This window comes from Macaca nemestrina, chromosome 15, assembly GCF_043159975.1.
Source record: "Macaca nemestrina isolate mMacNem1 chromosome 15, mMacNem.hap1, whole genome shotgun sequence".
NCBI classification, from domain to species: Eukaryota; Metazoa; Chordata; class Mammalia; order Primates; family Cercopithecidae; genus Macaca; species Macaca nemestrina.
In genome coordinates, this window is record NC_092139.1 from 91,883,886 (window position 1) to 91,907,441 (window position 23,556).

General features: G+C 50.9%; 2 protein-coding genes and 1 pseudogene across 20 annotated transcripts in view; 1 reads left to right on the top strand and 2 right to left on the bottom strand.

The window, feature by feature from the left end:
- Nucleotides 1-23,556, bottom strand: part of LOC112429437 (fructosamine-3-kinase-like) — a 598,793-nt gene that overhangs the window by 465,895 nt on the left and 109,342 nt on the right. The gene's annotated exons all lie outside the window — the stretch shown is intronic.
- The window catches only part of LOC139358693 (cadherin EGF LAG seven-pass G-type receptor 1-like), a 42,181-nt gene continuing 25,585 nt past the window's right edge, over nucleotides 6,961-23,556 (top strand). For 13 of the 16 annotated variants that reach the window (XM_071080208.1, XM_071080207.1, XM_071080209.1 and 10 more), the window contains exons 1-4: nucleotides 6,966-11,160; nucleotides 15,635-15,857; nucleotides 19,770-19,882; nucleotides 22,700-22,788. In XM_071080208.1, the coding sequence (XP_070936309.1) occupies nucleotides 10,710-11,160; nucleotides 15,635-15,857; nucleotides 19,770-19,882; nucleotides 22,700-22,743 (831 nt within the window). In that variant the 5' untranslated portion in view covers nucleotides 6,966-10,709 and the 3' untranslated portion in view covers nucleotides 22,744-22,788. Of the gene's footprint in view, nucleotides 11,161-15,634; nucleotides 15,858-19,769; nucleotides 19,883-21,137; nucleotides 21,345-22,699; nucleotides 22,789-23,556 lie in introns of all 16 variants that reach the window. The other 3 variants (XM_071080212.1, XM_071080217.1, XM_071080211.1) reach the window with 2 other exon arrangements.
- On the bottom strand, nucleotides 7,588-8,564 carry LOC105464197 (GPALPP motifs-containing protein 1 pseudogene; annotated as a pseudogene).

A 23,556-nucleotide genomic window follows, 5' to 3' on the forward strand; every position in this document is an offset into this window, starting at 1 on the left:
ACTTGCTCCACGTCTCAGCCCACAACTTCTTTAGGCTGGGGTTGGGCTGGCCAGCTTGGTGTGTGAACACACCTTCCTGGGGCACAATGGGGACTGTTAGGATTTCAGGCTTCCAGAAGGTTCCGTCAAGCAGAGACATGACGAGCTGCGTTGGAATAACATGGGACAACTTGATAGTATTAAATCCTGAATTAGATTCTAACTTCTGCCTTGGGATACGAGCTTTATTTTATACATGAAATCAGGAGAGAACATTTTTAATCAGTGTTATCGAGGATTATGTGATTTTGCCATAGATAATAAATGTCGGAGTGACATTGAGGAGGTTTTAGGTATCTTTGTAGCTTCATTTCTTCTTGTTTCTTCTCCTCCCATTCATTTATTTATTTTTAATTGCAACAAACCTTATAAAATGAAGCATCTCAGCCATTTTTAAGTGTGCAGTTCAGTGGCATTAAGTGCACAGCCATCACCAGCATCCACCTCCAGAACTTCTCATCTTCTCAAACTAGACTCTGTCCCCATTCAACACCACTTCCCCATGGTCCCCCCCTAGTCCCTGGCACCCACCATTCTACTTTCTCTCGCTGTGGATTTGACTATTCTCAGGACCTGTCGTAAGCAGAAGCAGGCAGTATTTGTCCTTTTGTGACTGGCCTCTTTCACTCGGTGTGTTGTCTTAAGGGCTCATCCATGTTGTAGCGTGTGTTAGGGTATGTGTCCTTTCTAAGGCCTTCTTATTTATTGTGCCACCTGAAGTTGGGTGTTTTCAATAATAATAATGTGTAATGTTTATCCTGACTCATCTAATGATGATGGTCTGGGGATGTGGTTCTCTTGTGCTCTCCTCCATATCTTGTGACAGAATATTTCTTGTCATTTCTAAGATTTTATAATTGGGAGACGAGGAAGAATGTTAGGTGAATAAGTGTGCCTTGGAAACAGAATAATGTGGTGAGATAAAATGGCATATATATTTGAATGGCTGCATATTTGAAGCTCTAGAAGCTTTTGAGGACCATGATAATATGCCCTAATCTGCCCATTCCCATGATGGGCTTCTCAGTGCCTGCCTATGCTTTTCCGTTTGATCTGTGCTTGGCGTGGGAGGAAGGAGTTTGCTGTTCTTAGCAGATCCTGGCAGCCACCCCAACAGGTTAAGTGACTTGCCTGGGACCTGCGGCTTGGGTTCAGGATGGGGGTCTAGAGGTCTGGAGCAGGCATCGGGACCAGACACTGGGCAGGGTTGGGGTGGGTGCTGGCCTCCTGGGGTGCTTGTCTGGGCCTAGACTAGGTGGGACCAACAGGGGAGGACGTGTGAGGACCCACCTGCAGCAGCCTGAGGGGACGGCAGTGGTGGGACTTCAGGGTGTAGGCTTGGATTCCAAAGAGAAACCTCTTTCTCCTCTTTGGAAGAGAGGTACGGGTTTCCTTATGGGGCCAGGAGGGCCTCTTCCTCCCCATTGTCCAGCCAGTGGCACAGATGGGGACAAAGAGTAATAGGAAGCTGGCTCTTCCCTCCCTATCCCAGACCCCGGGCAGACTACAAGGTCAACAAAGGACTTTGTTCCCAAGACATTGTGAGCAGCACCTGGGCTTTCTGACATTGCAGATTGTTGAAGACACTCGTGCTGCGATGAGACTCTGCTCTCCTGGGTCTAAGGGTCGCTCCTCCTCCCATGGCTGGACATCTGGCATGCACAGCGCCTCCAACCCTGAAAGTGCATGTCACCTCGTTCCTCTGAAGTGGACCTGCATTCGTGAAACACCGGTCCTAGATTGTTGCCTAGGAAGAAGAAAAGTCAGACGCCCTCAGGTAGCAGGATCAACACATCGCACCTGTTGTCTGGCCTCAATCTGGCCTCTAAAACAAACCCAGGGGAGAGAGGGAGATGCACACAGCCACTCCAAAGTTCACAGGCTTCAAATGGGAGCCACTGGGAGCCACCAAGCAGGGCCCTACTCCCTGTCTGCTGTGAAGGCCTTGGGAATGACAGGCACACACCTTGTGTCTCTTACCGACTGGACAGCAAGCAGCGCCCTGGGGATGTGGCCACAGCCAGCCACAAGGGATGTCTGTGGACCCCAAGGGCGTCGTGGGCTGCCCCAACCAGGCCTTTGAGGGGCATTGGTGATGGGAGAGCGGAGGAGCCCCCCAGGTTGTGGTGCATGGGGTGGTGATGGAGACTCACAGTGAGCCGGCGGGCCCCTGGTTCCCACCTGGCACAGGCTGCATCTCCAGCTGCCTGTGTCTCCATCTCATTGGTTCATCCCCAAGGCCCTGGGTGGGTCAGAAACTGGCCTTTCCTCCCCTGCATCCTCAGCAGACCCTTCCATGCCAGGACCGGGGTCCTCTTGGACCATCCCCTCTGTCCATCCCGTCCACCATCGGTGGGGACTTTGCCTCAGGTTAATCTGGGCCCTGCTGCTCAACCCGAGTGACCTTACCAGGCACATTCAGCTTCTTGCTTTGGTATCTTCACCTGTCAAGGGGCCAGCGGTGGTTCCTCATGGTGCGTGGGTCCTGTCCACACCTCTGCGGGTGTTTCTCCTTCAGCCACCTCCACCGCCCTACAGCAAGATTCCATGAGGCCAGCAGCATCAGAGGTCCCCTTACCCCCTGCCTGTGTCCCAGTGCACCCACCCCTTGCCTCTGTGCCCGTGTCTCCCAACTACTCTGCATTCCTGGGGTTGACTCGTGTCCCCCCAAAATTCACACCCACCTGGGATCTCAGAGTGAGATGTTATTTGGAAATAGGCTCTTTATAGCTGTAATTGAGGTAAGTGTTGAGGCCATACCGGCTTCAGGTGTGGTGAACAGACGACAGAGGCATGATGACACAGAGAAGGGCATGGCCACTTGATGGCAGAGGCAGAGGCCAGAGGGGTGCGTCTAGGAACCATGCAACGCCAAGGAGTGCTGGCCCCCCCAGCCCTGGAAGAGGGGCCTGGAGCAGACCCTCCCCTGAGCCTCCAGGAGGAACCAGCTCTGCCAACACCTGAATTTCAGACCCGTGGCCTCCAGAATGGAGAGAGTGAATGTCTGTTGTAAGCCACACAGTGGCAGTCCTTTGCTCTGGCAGCCCCCGGAGCTGATGCCCTTCCTCTCCCCACCTTGCCAGCCTCGCTGCTTTTCCTGCATTTTGCTCCCGGGAGGTCTGTCCCCTCTGCTTTGTGTGGCAAACTACATTCTTCCTCGGAAATGCACTCCCCTGTCTCCTGGGGCCGTCCAGCGTTGGCTGCACTGCTCTTCACCCTCAGCGGCCGATCACCTGCCTTCGAGTCTCGGAACTGCAGCGCTGTCTACTGTCCCCTGCACCCTGAAGGCTGCCTGTTCCTTGAAGGCCATGATGTGACCTCTGCCCCCAGTGTCCCATAGCATGAGCCTGCCATGGGGAACATAATGCATGGATGACCATTATCTGACTGCAAAGTCTTTCATGAAAGTCAGGGGGACTGGACGAGTCCCATCCTCCATAAAGACCAAGAAAGTTTCTCCCCATGACATGGTCCAGGTTTGTGTAGCACCTGCTGGGGAGGGCCCTGCCGTCTCATGCTCTGCCGTCTGCTCTGTCTCCTTCACACGTCTCAGCCAGGAGAGATGGCGTTTCACCATGTTCGCCAGAATGGTCTTGATCTCCTGACCTTGTGATCTGCCTGCCTTGGCCTCCCAAAGTGCTGGGATTACAGGCGTCAGCCACTGTGCCCGGCTAACATTTAAGTCTTTAATCCATCTTGAATTAATTTTTGTATAAGGTGTAAGGAAGGGATCCAGTTTCAGCTTTCTGCATATGGTTAACCAGTTTTCCCAGCACCATTTATTAAATAGGGAATCCTTTCCCCATTTCTTGTTTTTGTCAGGTTTGTCAAAGATCTGATGGTTGTAGATGTGTGATGTTATTTCTGAGGCCACTGTTCTGTTCCATTGGTCTGTGTATCTGTTTTGTTACCAGCACTGTGGTGTTTTGGTTACTATAGCCTTGTAGTATAGTTTGGAGTCAGGTACCGTGATGCCTCCAGCTTTGTTCTTTTGGCTTAGGATTGTCTTGGCAATGTGGGCTCTTTTCTGGTTCCATATGAACTTCAGTTATTTCCAATTGTGTGAAGAAAGTCATTGGTAGCTTGATAGGGATGGCATTGAATCTATAAATTACCTTGGGCAGTATGGCCATTTTCACAATATTGATCCTTCCTATCGATGAGCATGGAATGTTCTTCCATTTGTTCGTGTCCTCTTTCTTCGTTGAGCAGTGGTTTGTAGTTCTCCTTGAAGAGGTCCTTCACATCCCTTGTAAGTTGGATTCCTAGGCATTTTATTCTCTTTGAAGCAGTTGTGAATGGGAGTTCACTCATGATTTGGCTCTCCGTTATTTGTGTATAAGAATGCTTGTAGGCCGGGTGCGGTGGCTCAAGCCTGTAATCCCAGCACTTTGGGAGGCCGAGACGGGCGGATCACGAGGTCAGGAGATCGAGACCATCCTGGCTAACCTGGTGAAACCCCGTCTCTACTAAAAAATACAAAAAAACTAGCCAGGCGAGGTGGCGGGTGCCTGTAGTCCCAGCTACTCGGGAGGCTGAGGCAGGAGAATGGCGTGAACCCGGGAGGCGGAGCTTGCAGTGAGCTGAGATCCGGCCACTGCACTCCAGCCCCGGCGACAGAGCAAGACTCCGCCTCAAAAAAAAAAAAAAAAAAAAAAAAAAAAAAGAATGCTTGTGATTTTTACACATTGATTTTGTACCCTGAGACTGCTGAAGTTGCTTATCAGCTTAAGGAAATTTTTGCTGGCATGATGGGGTTTTCTAAATATACAATTATGTCATCAGCAAACAGGGACAATTTTGACTTCCTCTTTTTCTAATTGAATTACCCTTTCTTTCTTTCTTTTGCCTGATTGCCCTGGCCAGAACTTCCAACACTCTGTTGAATCGGAATGGTGAGAGAGGGCATCTGTCTTGTGCCAGTTTTCAAAGGGAATGCTTCCAGTTTTTGCCCATTCAGTATGATACTGGCTGTGGGTTTGTCATAAATAACTCTTTACTATTTTGAGATGCGTTCCATCAATACCTAGTTTATTGAGAGTTTTTGGCATGAAGGGCTGTTGAATTTTGTTGAAGGCCTTTTCTGCATCTATTGAGATAATCATGTGGTTTTTGTCTTTGGTTCTGTTTATATGCTGGATTACATTTATTGATTTGCGTATGTTGAACCAGCCTTGCATCCCAGGGATGAAGCCAACTTGATCTTGGTGGATGAGCTTTTGGTGTGCTACTGGATTTGGTTTGCCAGTATTTTATTGAGGATTTTCGCATCGATGTTCATCAGGGATATTAGTCTAAAATTCTCTTTTTTTGTTGTTGTGTCTCTGTCAGGCTTTGGTATCAGGGTGATGCTGGCCTCATAAAACAAGTTAGGGAGGATTCCCTCTTCTTCTATTGATTGGAATGGTTTCAGACGGAATGGTACCAGCTCCTGTTTGTACCTCTGGTAGAATTCAGTTGTGAATCCGTCTGGTCCTGGACTTTTTTTGGTCGGTAGGCTGTTAATTATTGCCTCAATTTCAGAACCTATTATTGGTCTATTCAGAGATTCAACTTCTTCCTGGTTTAGTCTTGGGAGGGTGTATGTGTCCAGGAGTTTATGCATTTCTTCTAGATTTTCTCGTTTTTTTGCATAGAGGAGTGTATAGTATTCTCTGATGGTAGTTTGTATTTCGTGGGAGCAGTCGTGATACCCCCTTTATCATTTTTTATTGTGTCTGTTGGATTCTTCTCTCCTTTCTTTTTTGTTAGTCTTGCTAGTGGTCTATCAGTTTTGCTGATCTTTTCAGAAAACCAGCTGCTGGGTTCATTGATTTTTTGGAGGGTTTTTGTGTCTCTATCTCCTTCAGTTCTGCTCTGATCTTAGTTATTTCTTGCCTTCTGCTAGCTTTTGAATTTGTTTGTTCTTGCTTCTCTGGTTCTTTTAATTGTGAAGTTAGGGTGTCGATTTTAGATCTTTCCTGCGCTCTCGTTGGCATTTAGTGCTATAAATTTCCCTCTACATGCTGTTTTAAATGTGTCCCAGAGATTCTGGTACGTTATGTCTTTTGTTTCATTGGTTTCAAAGAACATCTTTATTTCTGCCTTCCTTTCATTATTTTCCCGTAGTTATTCAGGAGCAGGTTGTTCAGTTTCCATGTAGTTGTGGGGTTTTGAGTGAGTTTCTTAATCCTGAGTTCTAATTTGATTGCACTGTGATCTGAGGGACAGTTTGTTGTGATTACTGTTATTTTACTTTTGCTGAGGAGTGCTTTACTTCCAACTGTGTGGTCAATTTTGGAATAAGTGCGATGTGTTGCTGGGAAGAATATACTGTTGATTTGGGGTGGAGCGTTCTGTAGATATCTATTAGGTCTGCTTATTGCAGAGCTGAGTTCAATTCCTGGATGTCCTTGTTAACCTTCTGTCTCATTGATCTGTCTAATATTGACAGTGGGGTGTTAAAGTCTCCCATTACTGTTGTGTAGGAGTCTTAAGTCTCTTATTTTTTTTTAAAGAGATGAGGTCTCACTTTGTCACCCAGGCTGGAGTGCAGTGGCATAAACACAGCTCACTGCTGCCTCAAATTCCTGGGCTCAAGGGATCCTCTTGCCTCAGCCTGCTGAGTAGCTAGGACTATAGATGTGCTCCGCTGCACCTGGCTAGTTTTTTGCAGACATGGGGTCTCACCATCTTTTTTTTTTTTTTTTTTGAGACGGAGTCTCGCTCTGTTGCCCAGGCTGGAGTGTAGTGGCCGGATCTCAGCTCATTGCAAGCTCCGCCTCCCGGGTTTACGCCATTCTCCTGCCTCAGCCTCCTGAGTAGCTGGGACTACAGGCGCCCACCACCTTGCCCGGCTAGTTTTTTGTATTTTTTTTAGTAGAGATGGGGTTTCACCAGGTTAGCCAGGATGGTCTCGATCTCCTGACTTCGTGATCCACCCGTCTTGGCCTCCCAAAGTGCTGGGATTACAGGCTTGAGCCACCGCGCCCGGCTGGTCTCACCATCTTAAGCAGGCTGGTCTCAATCTACTGGGTCAAGTGATCCTCGCACATTGGCCTCCGAAAGTGTTGGGATTACAGGTGTGAGCCATCTCACCCAGCTTTATGTAATTTCTTAGTCACCATTCTGAACCCTTGCCAGATTGGGCTATAGGTGAACATTGGAATAGTTTTGAACCTTGTCGGGGACCTTTCTAAGCAGTAAACATTTCCTAGTTGGGATTTTGTTTAACATACAAATTACCGGCAAGCCTCCTTTCTTTATCTTTAATAAAGCATGCATATTTACTCAAGCATCAAGCCACAGCTAGCTTTGCCATTTCTCATAAGCTGAATTTTTATTTTAGCATTTTTAATAGCAATGCCCTATTAGGTTATTATGAGGGAAAGACTATTTTTCCAGTAAGCCATATTTTTTCATCCCACAAGACTGACTTTTCAAAAAAAATCAGTTTACTTACAAAAAATATATAATTTTTAATCTATTATAAAAGGAAATAGACTTCACAATTATTAAAGACAACAGAGTATTTAGAAAAGTTCACAATGATCAGTATTAAAATATACCTCACTGAAATATACTTATAAAAACATTACTTTTGTCATGTGAAAGTCTGGTGTTTAGTTCTCTAGATTTTTTTTTATTAGGGCTTTTTTTCTGAGCTTCATTAAACCAATTGACCTTGAGATCCTTATCATGGTCAGATAGTATTCTCTCTTGAGGCTTATTTTTGTCTTCAGCAGCTTTACTCCTTAACTTTTTGTGAGGTATGTCCATGAGCGATTCTGATATTTTTGATTCATTGTATGAAGATACCTGCTCAGCCAGCCATTATCTTCCTTCCTGATAATGTATGTTCTTCATCTTCCTTACTGGAAGACTTCCTTGCTTCTTGTGTCCTTAGCTTTCCTTTCCCTATCAGCTGGAGTATGTGTCCAGATTGATCTATCTCCAGACGTGTCATCAGCTCTTCTTTTAAAAGTCCTTGGCCCAAGACGGAAGTCTTTGATTTCTGAAGGAAACTCAGTCATCCATGACTCTTGCAGTGGGTTTAGATGAATCATCATCTCCTTTGGGCAGTTTTTCTTTCATTCTCTGGGCACTTTGTTCAAACTCTGTCATTACATTAGAGTTAACTGGTCCTTTTGCAGGCATTGGTCTGTTTCCTGTTTCCTGGATCATCTCTGCCCTTACTACTTCTCTATGTAGATTTAATGAAACCAGATGGCAATGCAGGACCTATTAATAGGCCTTGGAGGAGAATCATCCTGCAGTTTTTAATCCAGGAGGGAGGGCTGGTCCCAAAAAGCCATCATCATCATCATCCTAATATTTCCTCTGTTTTCTTGCAGTTGGACCCGTGTCATCATCTCCAGATTCTTGATTTCCTTCGTCATACAAAGAACTACTGTCTTCATTGCTGTCTGATGAATCCGAACTACTGCTTTTCTAATTAGGGGGCAGAGCTGGTCCTGCAGCAGGGCTTGGGTTCTGCTCTTCTTAAAGCCGGGCGGCAGGGCCAGCCTGATCAGGTCCCTTGTCATCTGTGGTGGCGGACACTGGTCACAGATACGAGTCTTTCCACATACGTCAAACCTATCCAAAAGGGATCCCGTGAACCACAGCCGTTAATTTATTTTAACTGAATTATATTAATATATGTCAGGCTGCTGGGGCTGCCATTTGCAAATACCACAGATTGGGTGGCTTAAACAACAAACTTTTGATTTCTTACAGTTCTTGAGGCTGGAAGTCCAAAATCAGGGAGGCAACATGGCCAGGTTCCCGTCGGCTTTGTTTTCCTGGCTGGTAGACGGTGCCTCTTGCTGTGTCCTGATGTAGGGGAGAGGAGAGAGCTCTCTGCTGTCTTCCTGTGAGGATGTGAATCTCCTTGTGAGGTTACCTCACCCTTGTAACCTCATCATAACCCTCATCAACTCCCAGAGGCCTCATCTCCCAAACCCATCATCTTGGGTTAGGATTTCAACACATGCATGTTGAGGAAACCCAGTTCAGTTCCCAGCAAAACATTAGTATCTTATATGTTGGGCAGTGAAGTTTAATGTTTTACATTTGTAAGTGGTTGGTCTGTGAGTTAACTGTGTTGGTTTTGGTTGTCTGGTGCTGGGTAACAAAGCAGTTCCAAACCCAGTGGCCTCCAACTCTGGTTGTATTATCTCCTCTCAGCGTGGCCAGGCTAAGTGCAGGCTGGTCTCTGCTCCGTGGTGTCCAGGCCCTCCCTCAGGCTTCTGTTGGCCCGGGCCCTGGATAGGAGTGCTGCCTTCTCCCTCACGTGCCCTCTCTAGTGTGGGGCCTGGGCACCAGGAGGAACGTGGCAGAACCTTCCAGCCCTCTTGGGGCCTGGGCCAGTAACTCAAGGATGTGTCTCCTACTCCATCCTGTGGAACCCAGCAGGCTCAGGTCCACCCTGCTCCAGGGCAGGGGAGTGGAGGCCCCCTTTGGAGTGGGAGCGCCTCAAGTTGGGGAGGGAAGGAACGTACTCTGTGAGGCCATCTTTCACCATGTCTTTTTCTTCGGACCTTTTTGCCTCATTTGTGTATTTCCCCCCACTCCTTCTCCTTACGGCCACTGGCCCTCTGTTCTGTCAGCTGCAGATGTCCTCTGGGCTGCCCCTTCTCCCTCCGACGTGCTCTGTGGGAGTTGCCGACAGAACTGTGTAACCTCGAAGGCCTCTGGGTTTATGCCAGAGCCACAGGCTCCCTCCCCACACCGAGGTTGTACAATTCTTAATGTGGTGTTCTGAGTCTTAACTTGCCACACTGTCCTGAGGGCCACCGGCAGAGCAACAGCACCCAGTGTGTGACTCGGGGGTCGTTACTCAGGTGGGAGCTGGGCACCCCCAGCCAGGCTTGCGTTCCTGTGTGTGAAATTTGGCTTCTCTGTGTCTGTTTTCCTCACCTGTAAACCGGGGGTGATGCTGGTTCTGTTAGAATCTCTTGGGATCTTGAGTCCACTGCATCTGGATGCATTGGTGGCTTCTGGAGTGGTTGCGTTTCCTTGTTTAGACAAATTACGTGACTCCAAGTCCCTCCCAGATGTGACTGGTGGCTCCTGGTGCTGGGAAAGTACAGCACTGGGTGCGGAGCTGCCTGCTGCTTTCCTTCCCCATTTCATCCTGGGCTCTCCGTATGCTGCTGTGCTTTGTCGGGCACATTGCCGGGCTTGGGGTGATGAGGTGGCCTCTGGGCTTCATCACCCTCCAAAGGCCCAGACACTTCCTCACAGTCCCTAGATGAGAGGGAGGAGGATCTGGCCCTCTCCGGCTCCCTGCCCGGCTCCTATGACTAGGGAAGTTACTGAGGCCCTGGACTCTGAGGGGTGACAGGGGCCCCACGCTCCATGGAAACCAGAGTGGGAGTTGTCATGGGGGCCACAGGCAGAGGGCCTCACAGGGTGGTGGGGATCTCGTGGAACACAGAATCCGAGGCAAGCCTGGAGTACGTAGACTTTGCAGGCTATTCTGCAAGCCCTACCATACATCTCAGCCTGGGCCTGGAGGTGGCAGGTGAAGGCCCCTGGGCAGCTGCTCTGTCCCTGGGAGCCACTGGTACCCATGGCCTGCCCCTTGCGCATCTCATCTGATTCTGGGCCAGGAACCCAAGATGCCCTTGCCTTTGCAACCAAGGTGCCCCACCGTCTTAGCCTCAGACTCCTAAGTACCTCGCCTGATGATTTGTTTACTGCTGGTTGAGAGGCCGCTGCATGTATTTGTAAAGCGGTGCTCCCCAGTGCCTCCTGTGTGCTGGGCATGTGGAGTTGCACAGGGTGCAGCCGAGCTAAGTGGGCCCCTTCCTGAACCGGATGCTGCTGACCACCATCTCCACGCAGTGCGTGCTGAGCTCCACGACAACATGTGCCTGTGCGAGCCCTGCGAGAACTACATGAAGGGCGTCTGCCTGCCGCACTTTGACAGCTCTGTGCCCTTCCTCAGCTCCACCACTGTGCTCTTCTGGCTCATCTACCCCATCAGTGGCCTGCGCTGCTGGTGCCTACCCGGCTTCACCGGCGACTTCTGTGAGACGGAGATCGACCTCTGCTACTCCAACCTATGCAGCGCCAATGGTCGCTGCCACAGCTGCAAGGGCGGCTACACCTGTGAGTGCTTCGAGGACTTCACTAGTAGGTGCCTGGGATCTGCGGGTTGCTGGGCTCACCCTGGCTTTGCACACGTGTCTGCACATCACATGGCTGAGGGTTTCGGGTGGTTTCCTCTGTCCACTTCCTTCCAGGGAAAAGGGAGGACGGGCGCTGGGTCCAGGTTTGGGCTCCATGAACCTTGAGATGATTTCAGCAATGACACTTTTTTTTTCCTTTCTTGAGACTGAGGCTTGCTCTGTGGCCTAGGCTGGAGTGCAGTGGCGCAGTCTTGGCTCACTGCAACCTCTGCCTCCCGGGTTCAAGCGATTCTCCTGCCTCACCCTCCCAAGTAGCTGGGATTACAGGTACATGCCACCATGCCCAGTTAGTTTTTGAATTTTTAGTAGAGATGTTGGTCAGGCTGGTTTTGAACTCCTGACCTCAGGTGATTCACCTGGCCTTGGCCTCCAAAAGTGCTGGGATTACAGGCGTTAGCCACTGCGCCCAGCCAAAGACCCTATTTCCAAATAAGGTCACTTTCAAGGGTACTGGGAGTTAGGAATTGAGCATATCTTTCTGGGGACACAGCTTAGCCTTGGGTGCTCCTTAGTTGGGGAGCTAAGGAGTTTGGGATTCAGGGCTCCTGGCACTTCTTACCAGCCTGGCTGTTGCGTGTCTGCTAGGCCCACAGGCTGCTCCATGGTGGGAGGCAGGCTTCTCTGGTGCGTTTACTTTTGCAAACTCTTAAGCACAGGAGCAGAGGGTTCCCCACGTCCCACCTGGACAGCTTGGAGGTAGGAGAGCTGAACTGGGTGTAGAATGTGAGTCAGTGAGGAACAAATGTCTGCACAGAAATGTCTGGTCACGGTTAGAAAAACCTCGCTGTGGTTTGAAGTGCACGTAGTTCCCTGTGACTTCGAAGTCTGCGCTGTTGAGGGGAGACAAGGCTGCCTGGCTGGGCTGGCTACAGGTCGTGGGCATCTGTGCATGCACCAGAGGGATGCCCCTTCTGCAGACAGATTGTGGGCTCCATGAAAGCAGGGCTGGACTTGAACCTGGGAGGCACTCACTCACCCCTGCATGAGTCTCCTGTGGACTTTGTAACATTTCCACACCCGAGGGGCTTAAGGCAGCACGGATTCATTCTTGCTGTTCTGCAATCCGGGCATGGGCAGGGCTGCTCTGGGAGGCCCTGGGGAGGGCCTACTGCTCTGCCTTTCTCAGCTTGTGGAGGCTGCCTGGTCCTCAGCCCCTGGTGCCTTCCTCATCCCACTCCGACCCCTGCTTCCACCAGTGCAGCGCCTTCTGCCTCTCACCCTCCCGCCTCCCTCTTACAAGGGAGCCATGTGATGACTTTGGGGTCATACAATAATCCAGGATGATCTCCCCATCTCAAAACCCTTAATCATATCTGCAAAGTACTTTAGGCTATGTGGCATTACACATCCTTGGCTTTCAGAGATGAGGACGTGGACCCTTTTGAGGTCCATTATTTTGCTAACCACAACCCCGGCATTCAGTTGGCACTTGGTAAATATTTTCCAAAGGCATAAGTAGTGAGCAGGCCTCCCCTTCAGCGCTGTGGTGGGGGCCTGGCCGTCCCTGCTGTGACCTGGACTCAGGGCTGCTGGGAGCTGCTGGGGAGTCCAAAGTGAGCCTCTGCCCTAAGAGTAGTGACCCAGATGACCTCGGAGGTGACTGTGCTCTGCTCTCTCATTCCCTGCCAACCACCACTTTCAAGTCGTTTCTTTGGTGTGGACGGACAGAGCCGCCTCTGTTCTGCTCCTGGGGGCCAGGGGGCCAGGTTTCTCACGCACCGCTGGCCGACTGGGGCTGGGTGTGGTGGGGTTACACTTACCAGATGGAGCTGGCTGGGTGTAGTGGGGGTAGAGTTTGTATTAACGAGGGCAGTTTGTTCCCCCCAACTCCAAGTGATGATTAAGAATTTGTGCTCATTTTTTCTGGACATTGATTTGTCCCGGGGAACTCTGTCCTGGCCCACACTGGTGTGGCCAGGGGAATTTGAACCGTTGGGGTGCTGAGTAGCCTTTTTCCGTGATGAGCGATGAGCTTTTTTCACTCATCATGGATGAGCCTTTTTCCATGATGATGAGTGAGGTTTTCGCTAGCATTCCAGCTGAGCCCAGGCACGCTGCTGTTTGTAATTAGCACGGTTTTCCTGCGTGCTGATAGTGTACTGGGGCGCCCCTTCCAGCCCTGCTGTGCACCTGCCTGGCTCACCTTGTTCGGTTGTCTTTCCATGTCCAGCAGGAGGTTGGGCAGACCCTGGCCCCGCATCCGGTCCCTGCAACCTGCCTTCCTCTGAGGCATGGCAGGGCCAGCCCTCTCTCTAATGAGGAGCCAAGTTGTCAGTGGGGTGCCAGGCTGTGCAGTGCCCTCTCCCCTGGGTGCAGGACCCAGGCTTATCCAACCCTAATGTCCCCACCCAACCCCACTGTCCCTGGACAAGGCTGTTTCCAGGTTGTGCCCACTCCCGTGGTCCCTGGAGAAAAGCAACTACCAAGGCCTGAAGGGCACCAGGGAGCCCCACCTGCCCCACCATGTTACTGTCTTCTCGGTGTGTGCTGGGCCCTGGGGCAGCATGAAGGCCGTGTCCCCCAACCGCAGGACCCCGGGAGTATTGGCTGGGCCCCGGCCCCTTGGGCCGGATGCACCAGCAAGCTCTGCCTCATTTCGGGTCTTGGAGGCCTCCTGAGCTGCCACCAATGTCCTTCTGAAGAGAGCCATACTGCATCACTGCACTCCAGCCTGGGTGAAGGAGTGAGACTGTCTCAAAAAAAAAAAGTCACATGTGCCAGAAAAACACAGATACACCTGTTGGCAGTCAGGAGAAATGTTCTTTCCTAACACCTGGAATAACATGTTTAATGACCTTGTCTGTATATCGATATGTATATATATCCATATGTAGATATATATCTAGATTAATCGATATCTGGATATATATTTTAAGAGACGGGGTCTTACTATGTTGCCCAGGCTGGTCTTGAACTTCTGGGCTCAAGCAATCTGCCCACCTCAGCCTCTCAAAGTGCTAGGATTACAGGCAAGAGCCACCTTGCCTGGCCAGCCTTTGTCTATATGTATACTTTTTTTTTTTGAGTTGGAGTCTCACTCTGTCACCCAGGCTGGAGTGCGATGGCACGATCTTGGCTCACTGCAGTCTCCCCCTCCCAGGTTCAAGTGATTCTCCTGCCACAGCCTCCTTAGTAGCTGGGGTTACAGGTACCTCCCACCACACCTGGCTAATTTTTGTATTTTTAGTAGAGATGGGGTTTCCCCGTGTTGGCCAGGCCGGTCTGAAACATCTGATCTCAGATGATCCACCCACCTTGGCTTCCCAAAGTGCTGGGATTACAGGCATGAGCCACCACGCCTGGCCCACACCATACTTTTTGCACTGTTTTTTGTTTGTTTGTTTGTTTGTTTAGTATGTGAATGTAGTTTTATTTTAAAATGCATTCATTTAAAATTCTGTTACTGGGAGAGAATGTTGCTGGGAATTTCTGGTCTTTGGAAGCCCCTGAAGGTCTGTGAGGGGTCCCTGGCCAATGTCCACCCCTTGTAGCAGAGGCAGAGGAGGTAGCATGGGCTGTGTGGTTTGTGGGCCACCATCCGTCTAGGGGCAGAAGTGTCACCAACCACATCCTTGGCTGCTGGAGGATACAGCAGCCAGTCCAGGAACAACTTGCTTGAAGGGTCGCAAACAGAGACCCTCCCAGCAGATGAGGTTCTGAGCACTCCTAGTCTGAGGGCAGATGGGGAGAGAGGCAGCGTGCTGTAGGCCACCTGGCTGCTTTCTCTGGGAAAGCTTCCAGAATCTTCCTGTCACAGAAGAGTTTAAAGTCTGGGGAGGACATCAGAGCAGGGCGGTGCCCGCTGTTTGGGAACTCACAGGCTGGTGGGTGACAGGCAAGATTAGAATCGAGTTCAAATCTAGGGGTGGCCAGACAGTGCAAGGGGTCTGCGTGAGGGGTGGGATGGCGGTGGCAGGCAGGGCAAGTAGCCTGTTCAGAAGGTGGCCTTTGGGCCGTGTGATGGCGGCATGCTCCGAATCGCTGACGAGGCTCTGCCATGTTCTGCCATCACACGGGCACGGGTGTGGGGAGGGGGCGTGAGGCCCTGTCATCTGTTTCTAGGCGTCCCACTTGGAAGAGTCCGGCTCAGCCTGCAGGGTGCTCAGAACAGGGTCGGAGGCTGGGAAGGGCTCATGGCTGCAGTTTCATTGACTCCAGGCAGTGCTTTTTAGAACCTCCCCGGCGACCATCCTTAGCTTGCCCACCAGGAGCCGTGTGCCACCGACGCTGGCACAGCTCTGGGCAAGTCGCCAAGAGCTGGGGTATTCTGTTCATGTCACAGAGCTGACCTGGAGTCAGTCGGGTTTTCTTGCAGCAGCTGACTGGCTGGGGTGCGTCCGGGATCCGCAGCGGGCTCATTGCCTCTTCCCTGGCTGCTCAGTAACCTCCTCTCTGGTATCTTTCTCTCACCCCCGCAGGAGCACACTGTGAGGTGGATGCCCACTCAGACCGCTGTGCCAGTGGGGTGTGCAAGAACATGGGCACCTGCGTGAACCTGCTCATTGGCGGCTTACACTGTGTGTGTCCTCTCGGCAAGTACAAGAGGCCCTACTGCAAGGTCACCACCAGGAGCTTCCTGCCCCAGTCCTTCGTCACCTTCTGGCACCTGAGACCGTGCTTCCACTTCACCGTCTGCCTCATGTGAGTGTGCGTCCCACTGCACCACACGGGTATCTTTAGGAAAGGGTTGAGCTGTGTCTGTGCATCCCATGCTTCTAGATCATGACGTCGGTGTTCTCCGTGTGTGGCCTTTGACAGAGGAGTAGCTCTAGGCTAGGCGCAGTGGCTCACGTCTGTAATCCCAGCACTTTGGGAGGCCGAGGTGGGTGGATCAACTGAGGTTAGGAGTTCGAGACCAGCCTGACCATAATGGCGAAACTCCTGTCTCTACTAAAAATACAAAATTAGCCAGGTGTGGCGGCGCATGCCTGTAATCCTAGCTACTAGGGAGGCTGAGGCAGGAGAATCACTTGAACCCAGGAGGCGGAGGTTGCAGTTAGCTGAGATAGCACCGTTGCACTCCAGCCTGGGAAACAAGAGTGAAACCCTGTTCCGGCAGGGGGAAGGAAAAAAAAGAAAATCACAGTTCAGTAGCTCTGGTCAGTGCAGGCTGTAGGACTGGCTACACAATGTTTTTGCTTGTTTTTGTTCTTGTTTTTGTTGTTTTAAGAGATTCTCATCTCAGCACTTTGGGAGGCCGAGACGGGCGGATCACGAGGTCAGGAGATCGATCATCCTGGCTAAAACGGTGAAACCCTGTCTCTACTAAAAAAAATACAAAAAACTGGCCGGGCGAGGTGGCGGGCGCCTGTAGTCCCAGCTACTCAGGAGGCTGAGGCAGGAGAATGGCGTAAACCCGGGAGGCGGAGCTTGCAGTGAGCTGAGATCCGGCCACTGCACTCCAGCCTGGGTGACAGAGCGAGACTCGGTCTCAAAAAACAAAAAACAACAACAAAAAAGAGATTCTCACGCTATTGTCCAGGCTGGAGTGCAGTGGCATGACCTCAGTTCACTGCAACCTCCGATTCCTGGGTTCAAGTGATTTTCGTGCCTCAGCCTCCTGAGTACCTGGGATCACAGGCACAAGCTACAACGCCTGGCTAATTTTTTTGTATTTTTTAGTACAGACGGAGTTTTGCCATGTTGGGCCAGGCTGGTCTTGAACTCTTGGCCTCAAGTGATCCACCTGCCTTGGCCTCCCAAAGTGCCAGGAATTCAGGCGTGAGCCACCGCGCCCAGCCCAGAGGCATTTTTGAAACCTCTAATCACCTGTAGTCTCCGACTTCTGTCTTCTGGCTTCAAGACCATGTAGAGCCTCTGTCCACCCACTGGCCCAGAGCTCCTCAGGAGCTTCTCCTCCTGTGTCCCTGAACCTTCCAGGTGCCCAGACGTTAGCAGGCAGCTGGCTGGTAGTCCTGGGCCAATGAGTGCCCTGAGGTGAGACTGTGGCCCGTGAGATGTCAGTGGGCGTCTCCAGCTCTCCTGGAGAAAGGCTCTTTGGTTTAATGGGAGATGGAGTGGGTGGAGTCAGGGTGTTCTGAGTGTCCCAGGCATCTGTCGGCCCTCAGATTCCTGCACTTAGGAAACCACCCTGCTGCTGCCCCATAGTGGATCCTCTGGGTTGGGCAGCAGCATTGGGTGCTGGTGGCATCCCTCCTGGAGGACCTTCTGTTGCAGAGACTGGTCCCGAACAAAACACCCCAGGTCTGCCCAGGCTGTCACGGAGGTCAGCGTGGACAACAGTGGTGGCCATGAGTGAGTGTCTCTCTGGGCATCCATGCATCAGAGCCCTTCTCATAAGAGTCTGTGAGGGGTCCTGCCTGCTGTTGTCTCCATGTCACGAGGAGGAAGCCAACGCACAGAAAGCTTGCCGAACTTGCCCGGTTCTCAAGGCATATGCATGGGGCCCCACCCTGGGCCTCACCCTCCCCTCAGCTTTGGGTCCCTTCTTTATTGCTTCATCGCCAGTGGTGGACTTGTGCTTGCCGGGGAAGTCGTGCAGGACTGTTTGACGCTGCCGCTGCCCACCAGTCCCCACCTGGGTCAACCGCACAGAAGTGAAACCTACCAAAGGGAATGAGGTGTGACCCAGCTGCTGAGTCTTGAGAAACAAGCCCGCATTGAGCTGGTCTCAGTCTTCATTAAGGTTCCTTCTCCCTGCTCATTCCATGCCTAAGCATCCAGTGTACTGAGCAGGGATTTTTTTTTTTTTGAGACAAAATCTCACCAGGCTGGAGTGCTGTGGCATGATCTTGGGTCACTGCAACCTCTACCTCCCAGGATCAAGCGATTCTCTTGCCTCAGCCTCCCGAATAGCTTAGAGTATAGGTGTGCGCCACCATGCACAGCTAATTTTTGTATTTTTAGAGAGACGGGGTTTCACCATGTTGGCCAGGATGGTCTCGATCTCTTGACCTCGCGATCTGCCCACCTTGGCCTCCCAAAGTGCTGGGATTACAGGCATGAGCCACTGCTCCTGGCCTCTTGCTGGTGTTTTAAATAGAGGTTTGAAGGACGGTTGGGAACCATCAGTTCTTTTTTTTGTTTTGTGAGACTTGGTCTCGCTCTGTTGCCAGGCTGGAGTGAGTCAGGGCAGGCTGGAGTCCGGTGGTGGCGTGATCTTGGCTCACTGCAACTTCCACCTCCCGGGTTCAAGCAATTCTCCTGCCACAGCCTCCTGAATGGCTGGGGTTACAGGCGTCTGCCACCAGGCCTAGCTAATTTTTTTTGTATTTTTAGTAGAGCCAGGGTTTCACCACATTGGCCAGGCTGGTCTCGAACTCCTGACCTTAGGTGATCCACCCACCTCGGCCTCCCACAGTGCTGGGATTACAGGCATGAGCCACTGTGCCCAGCTAGAACCATCAATTTTAACTCCAAGAAAAAGGCTGAGGTCAGATGCTGAGGCTGACTCAGGCCTGACTCCTGCTGCAAGAAAATGGATAAACCAACCAACCTGGAGTCAGAAGGAGTTCCTGCCACTGATCTCTGATGGTGGAGACACCCAGCTAGCTCGGGAACCAGTCCCAAGCTCACTCAGGAGGTTTGCCAAGTTTTCTGAAACCGGGGAGGTTGGGGAGGTATTGTGGTGATTTGGGTCTGAAGACCCCCTGCCTAGGCCCCAGGTGGGAGAAGCATTTCTGAGAATGTGGTGATATCCTGCTGGAGAGGGTGTTTTTTTGCTCTTCGTCCTCTATGTTCTGACAGGTGTGTTCATAGCTCAGGCATCTGTTCATTCATGCCCAGTCCTTCCATTTGTTCACACATCCCATATTAAGCGCTAATGTGGACCAGATCCCCTTTGGGCTCTGGGATGCAGCAGGGAGTGAGAGCTGCAGTTCCTTTCCTTACGGTTTGTACATTCTTAGAAACCAGTGAGTGAACAGCATGATTTCAGAAATTAACTGAGTGATACCATAGGCTGATGGGAGGTGGGGGCAACTTACAGTAAAATGAGTCAGGGCAGGCACAGCTGGGTTGACTCCTGAGAGATGTGCAAAGCCTGGGAAGATTGTTTCTGGCGTAGGGAGCAGCTGTTGCAAAGGCCCTGGGGTCTTTTTAGCCCGTGTTTGGGAGCAAAAAGATGCTGTTATAGCTGAGTGCCACGAGGAAGAGGCCCTAGGAGGGGTCCTTCCACAGGATCATCCCCACGTGGGAAGAACCAGGTCCCCATGCCCTAGCGCACACACGAGGGGATCTGTTCACAGCAGCAGCAAACGTATGGCACATGCTTCCTGTCCAAACACATCTGTAATGGGTGTCCTGGCTGTGGGTCGTACTTGTAGCGTGTTGTGCAAATGGGATATTTTCACATTCTACAGGCCATAGTAACCACATTCCTAATGGATTCTGGTTTGCTACTTCCAGAAAAGAAGGCTGCTCATCAAGCTTGATGGGCTGTCTGCTCCTATGGGAAGGACGCATGCCTGAGACCATTCTTTCCTGACTTGTGGCCCCATATGCTTGCCCTTCACTGGCTGGGCTTGTCACTCCTAAGCAGCCTTTTGACCCTGGGGTCTTCATCCTGTATTGTGCTTCTGCTTGACTCCGCAGGTTTGCCACCCAAGAAAGTGGCCTGCTGCTCTACCACGGCCGCTTCAATGAGGAGCATGACTTCATCACCCTGGAGATTGTAGACGAGCAAGTACAGCTCACCTTCTCTGCAGGTGGAGCCTTTTCCCTAGGGAGGGCAGCTCTCAGCAATTCACAGATGCTTTGTGGGTTAAAACGACCCTCGCCCTGTGCAGCGCCTCCAAGCTGCTTACCTTTTCATCCTTCAATTGTAGGTCTAGGAATCTCTTTGAAGAGATCCAGAATGCATATAAGTATGTTCATAACAGTGTTATTTGTAGTGTGGAAATGTGGACGATCTGGCTCATGTTTTCAGAAACCAAAGAACCATTAAATTAAGTGCGATACATCTCTAGATTAAAAATACTGATGCCGGCCGGGCACGGTGGCTCACGCCGGTAATCCCAACACTTTGGAAGGCTGAGGCGGGTGGATCACCTGTGGTCAGGAGTTCGAGACCAGCTTGGCCAACATGGTGAAACCCCATCTCTACTAAAAATACAAAACTTAGTCGGGCATCTTGGCGCATGCCTGTAGTCCCAGCTACTTGGGAGGCTGAGGCAGGAGAATCTCTTGAACCTGGGAGGCGGAGCTCGCAGTGAGCCGAGATCACGCCACTGCACTCCAGCCTGAGAGACAGTGAGACTCTGTCTCAAAAAAAATATATGTTTTTATATATATTTATATGTTTTAATATATATTTGTATGTATTTATATATGTTTATGTATTTGTTTATATACTCTTATGTTTATATGTTTATATATATGCACACACATATATGTATGTAGATACATTTTGACAAGGCTGGCCAGGCAAGATGGCTCTTGCCTGTAATCCTAGCACTTTGACAGGTTGAGGTGGGCAAATTTCTTGAGCCCAGAAGTTCAAGATCAGCCTGGGCCACATGGTGAGACCCCAGTCTCTTAAAAAAATATGTATATATATTGAGAAGGTCATTAAACATGTTATTCCAGTTGTTAGAAAAGAATATTTCTCTTGACTGCCAACAGGTGTGTATCTGTGTTTTTCTGGCACACATGACTTTTTTGAGACGAAGTCTCACTCTTTCACCCAGGCTGGAGTGCAGTGGTGCAATATTGGCTCATTGCAGCCTCCACCTCCCAGGTTTAAGCAGTTCTCCTGCCTCAGCCTCTTGAGTAGCTGGGAATACAGGCACATTTCACCATACCTGGCTGATTTTTGTATTTTTAGTAGAGATGGGGTTTTACCATGTTGGCCAGGTTGGTCTTAAACTCCTAACCTCAAGTGATCCATCCACCTTGGCCTCCCAAACTGCTGGGATTACAGGCGTGAGCCACCATGCTTTGCCTGCCGCACGTTACTTTTAGGAGGAATTCTGCCGTCTTCTCTACCTGGAAGTTCACCAAGATAGCTCAGAGGTGCTTCTGTCTCTGGAACCCTGGCCTGTGTTAAATGACGTGTGTAATGATGGAGGATGGAGCGTAGTTTTGTGTATGGAATAAAGAAACTGAGGTACCCGTAACAGCAGCTGACCACCGTGGGAGAGGTGGCCGCAGCCCTCCGCGCTTTGTGAGGTGAGATTAGGTTATTCACCTGACTGGGTTCCTTGACCCATGCCTCTGTTTCCAGAACTACTGCTGGTTCCTGGAGATGGCATTCCCTGCCTGGGACCTGGGACCAACCGCACTGGTTGGGCCTGGGCACCACTTTGGTGCCCCTGAGGCTCCTTCCTCCCGGCTGCTGGTGACTCAGGGTTGTACCACAGAATCCTTGAGGGGACTCGCCTGCTCCAGTGTGGCAGGAGCTCGAGGGGTAGAAGTGACAAACATCCCGAAGCAGAGATGCACAAGAGACATGTCTGCAACCTCACGATGGGATGTGCTCTGTGGTTTAAAAGTTGATAAAAACCTGAGATGACATTTATGTGATTAAGTGACTTAAAGGGGAATCGATTTTGATAATTTTGTCCATGCTGATGCAATGCATAGGAAAAGTGATTCGATCCCTGCTGCGGTGTAGGCATCACTGCTGCTAGTACAAACAGATGAGTTTTCCGTGTTTACATTTTTTCCTATTTAGAAAAGAGGAACAAGGCCGCACGGGGTGGCTCACACCTGTAATCCCAGCAATTTTTTTTTTTTTTTTTTTTTTGAGATGGAGTCTCGCTCTGTCATCCAGGCTGGAGTGCAGTGGCGCAGTTTCGGCTCACTGCAAGCTCCGCCTCCCGGGTTCACGCCATTCTCCCGCCTCAGCCTCCCGAGTAGCTGGGACTACAGGTGCCCGCCACCACACCTGGCTAATTTTTTTTTTGTATTTTTAGTAGAGACAGAGTTTCACCGTGTTAGCCAGGATGGTCTCGATCTCCTGACCTCGTGATCCGCCCGCCTCGGCCTCCCAAAGTGCTGGGATTACAGGCGTGAGCCACCGCGCCCGGCCAATCCCAGCAATTTATAGGAGGCTGAGGTGGGCAGATCATGAGGTCAGGAGTTCAAGACCAGACTGGCCAACATGGTGAAACTCCATCTCTACTAAAAATACAAAAATTAGCCAACCATGGTGTAATCACAGCTACTTGGGACACAGAGGCAGGAGAATTGGTTGAACTGGGGAGGCAGCGGTTGCAGTGTGCTGAGATCACACCACTGCCCTCCAGCCTGGGCAACAGAGCAAGACTCCATTAAAAAAAAAAAAAAAAAAAGAAAACAAAAAAACAAAACAGAAAAGAGGAACAAGAATTACTTTTGTAACCAGAAAAGAAAATAGATGGAGTGGTGGGTGCCTCCCACCATGGTGTCATGGGGAGGGGAGGGAGGATGTGGCCATGTGCACCTGTCGTCTTGGCCACCCGAGGCCTCACAGCCCAATCCGTGGTCCCCAGTAGGCCTTGACAACCATTGCTTTCTCTCTGGGTCTCCCTCCCACCATGCAGGTGAGATGATAACGACTGTGGACCGAAGGTTCCTGGCAGTGTGAGTGACGGGCGGTGGCACTTGGTGCAGGTGCATGTGGCACTACAAGGTAAGATGGGCCCTACCACTTCCATCTAACCCCAGGGCGACTCAGGAAGGTGCCTTGGGGCCGGGCGTAGTGGCTCACGCCTGTAATCCCAGCACTTCGGGAGGCTGAGTTGGGTGGATCACCTGAGGTCAGGAGTTTGAGACCAGCCTGGCCAACCTGATGAAAACCCATCTCTACTAATAATACAAAAATTAGCTGGGTGTGGTGGCGGGCACCTGCATTCCCAGCTACTCAAGAGGCTGAGGCAGGAGAATCACTTGAGCCTGGGAGGTGGCAAATGCAGTGGGCCAAGATCGCGCCCCTGCACTCCAGCCTGGGCAACAGAGCGAAACTCCTTAAAAAAAAAAGGCGCCGGGCGCGGTGGCTCACGCCTGTAATCCCAGCACTTTGGGAGGCCGAGGCGGGCGGATCACAAGGTCAGGAGATCGAGATCACGGTGAAACCCCGTCTCTACTAAAAATACAAAAAATTAGCCGGGCGCGGTTGTGGGCGCCTGTAGTCCCAGCTACTCGGGAGGCTGAGGCAGGAGAATGGCGTGAACCCGGGAGGCGGAGCTTGCAGTGAGCCGAGATCGCGCCACTGCACTCCAGCCTGGGCGACAGAGCGAGACTCCGTCTCAAAAAAAAAAAAAAAAAAAAAAAAAGGAAGGCAACCTGGTAGGTTTTCTGTCTTAAGACATTCATGCTCTGAGATAGGTTTAAAATGTCCTATTGGAAAAAGTGGTTTAGGAAATGCACATTTGTGGAGGGTCTGTGTTAATACACCTGA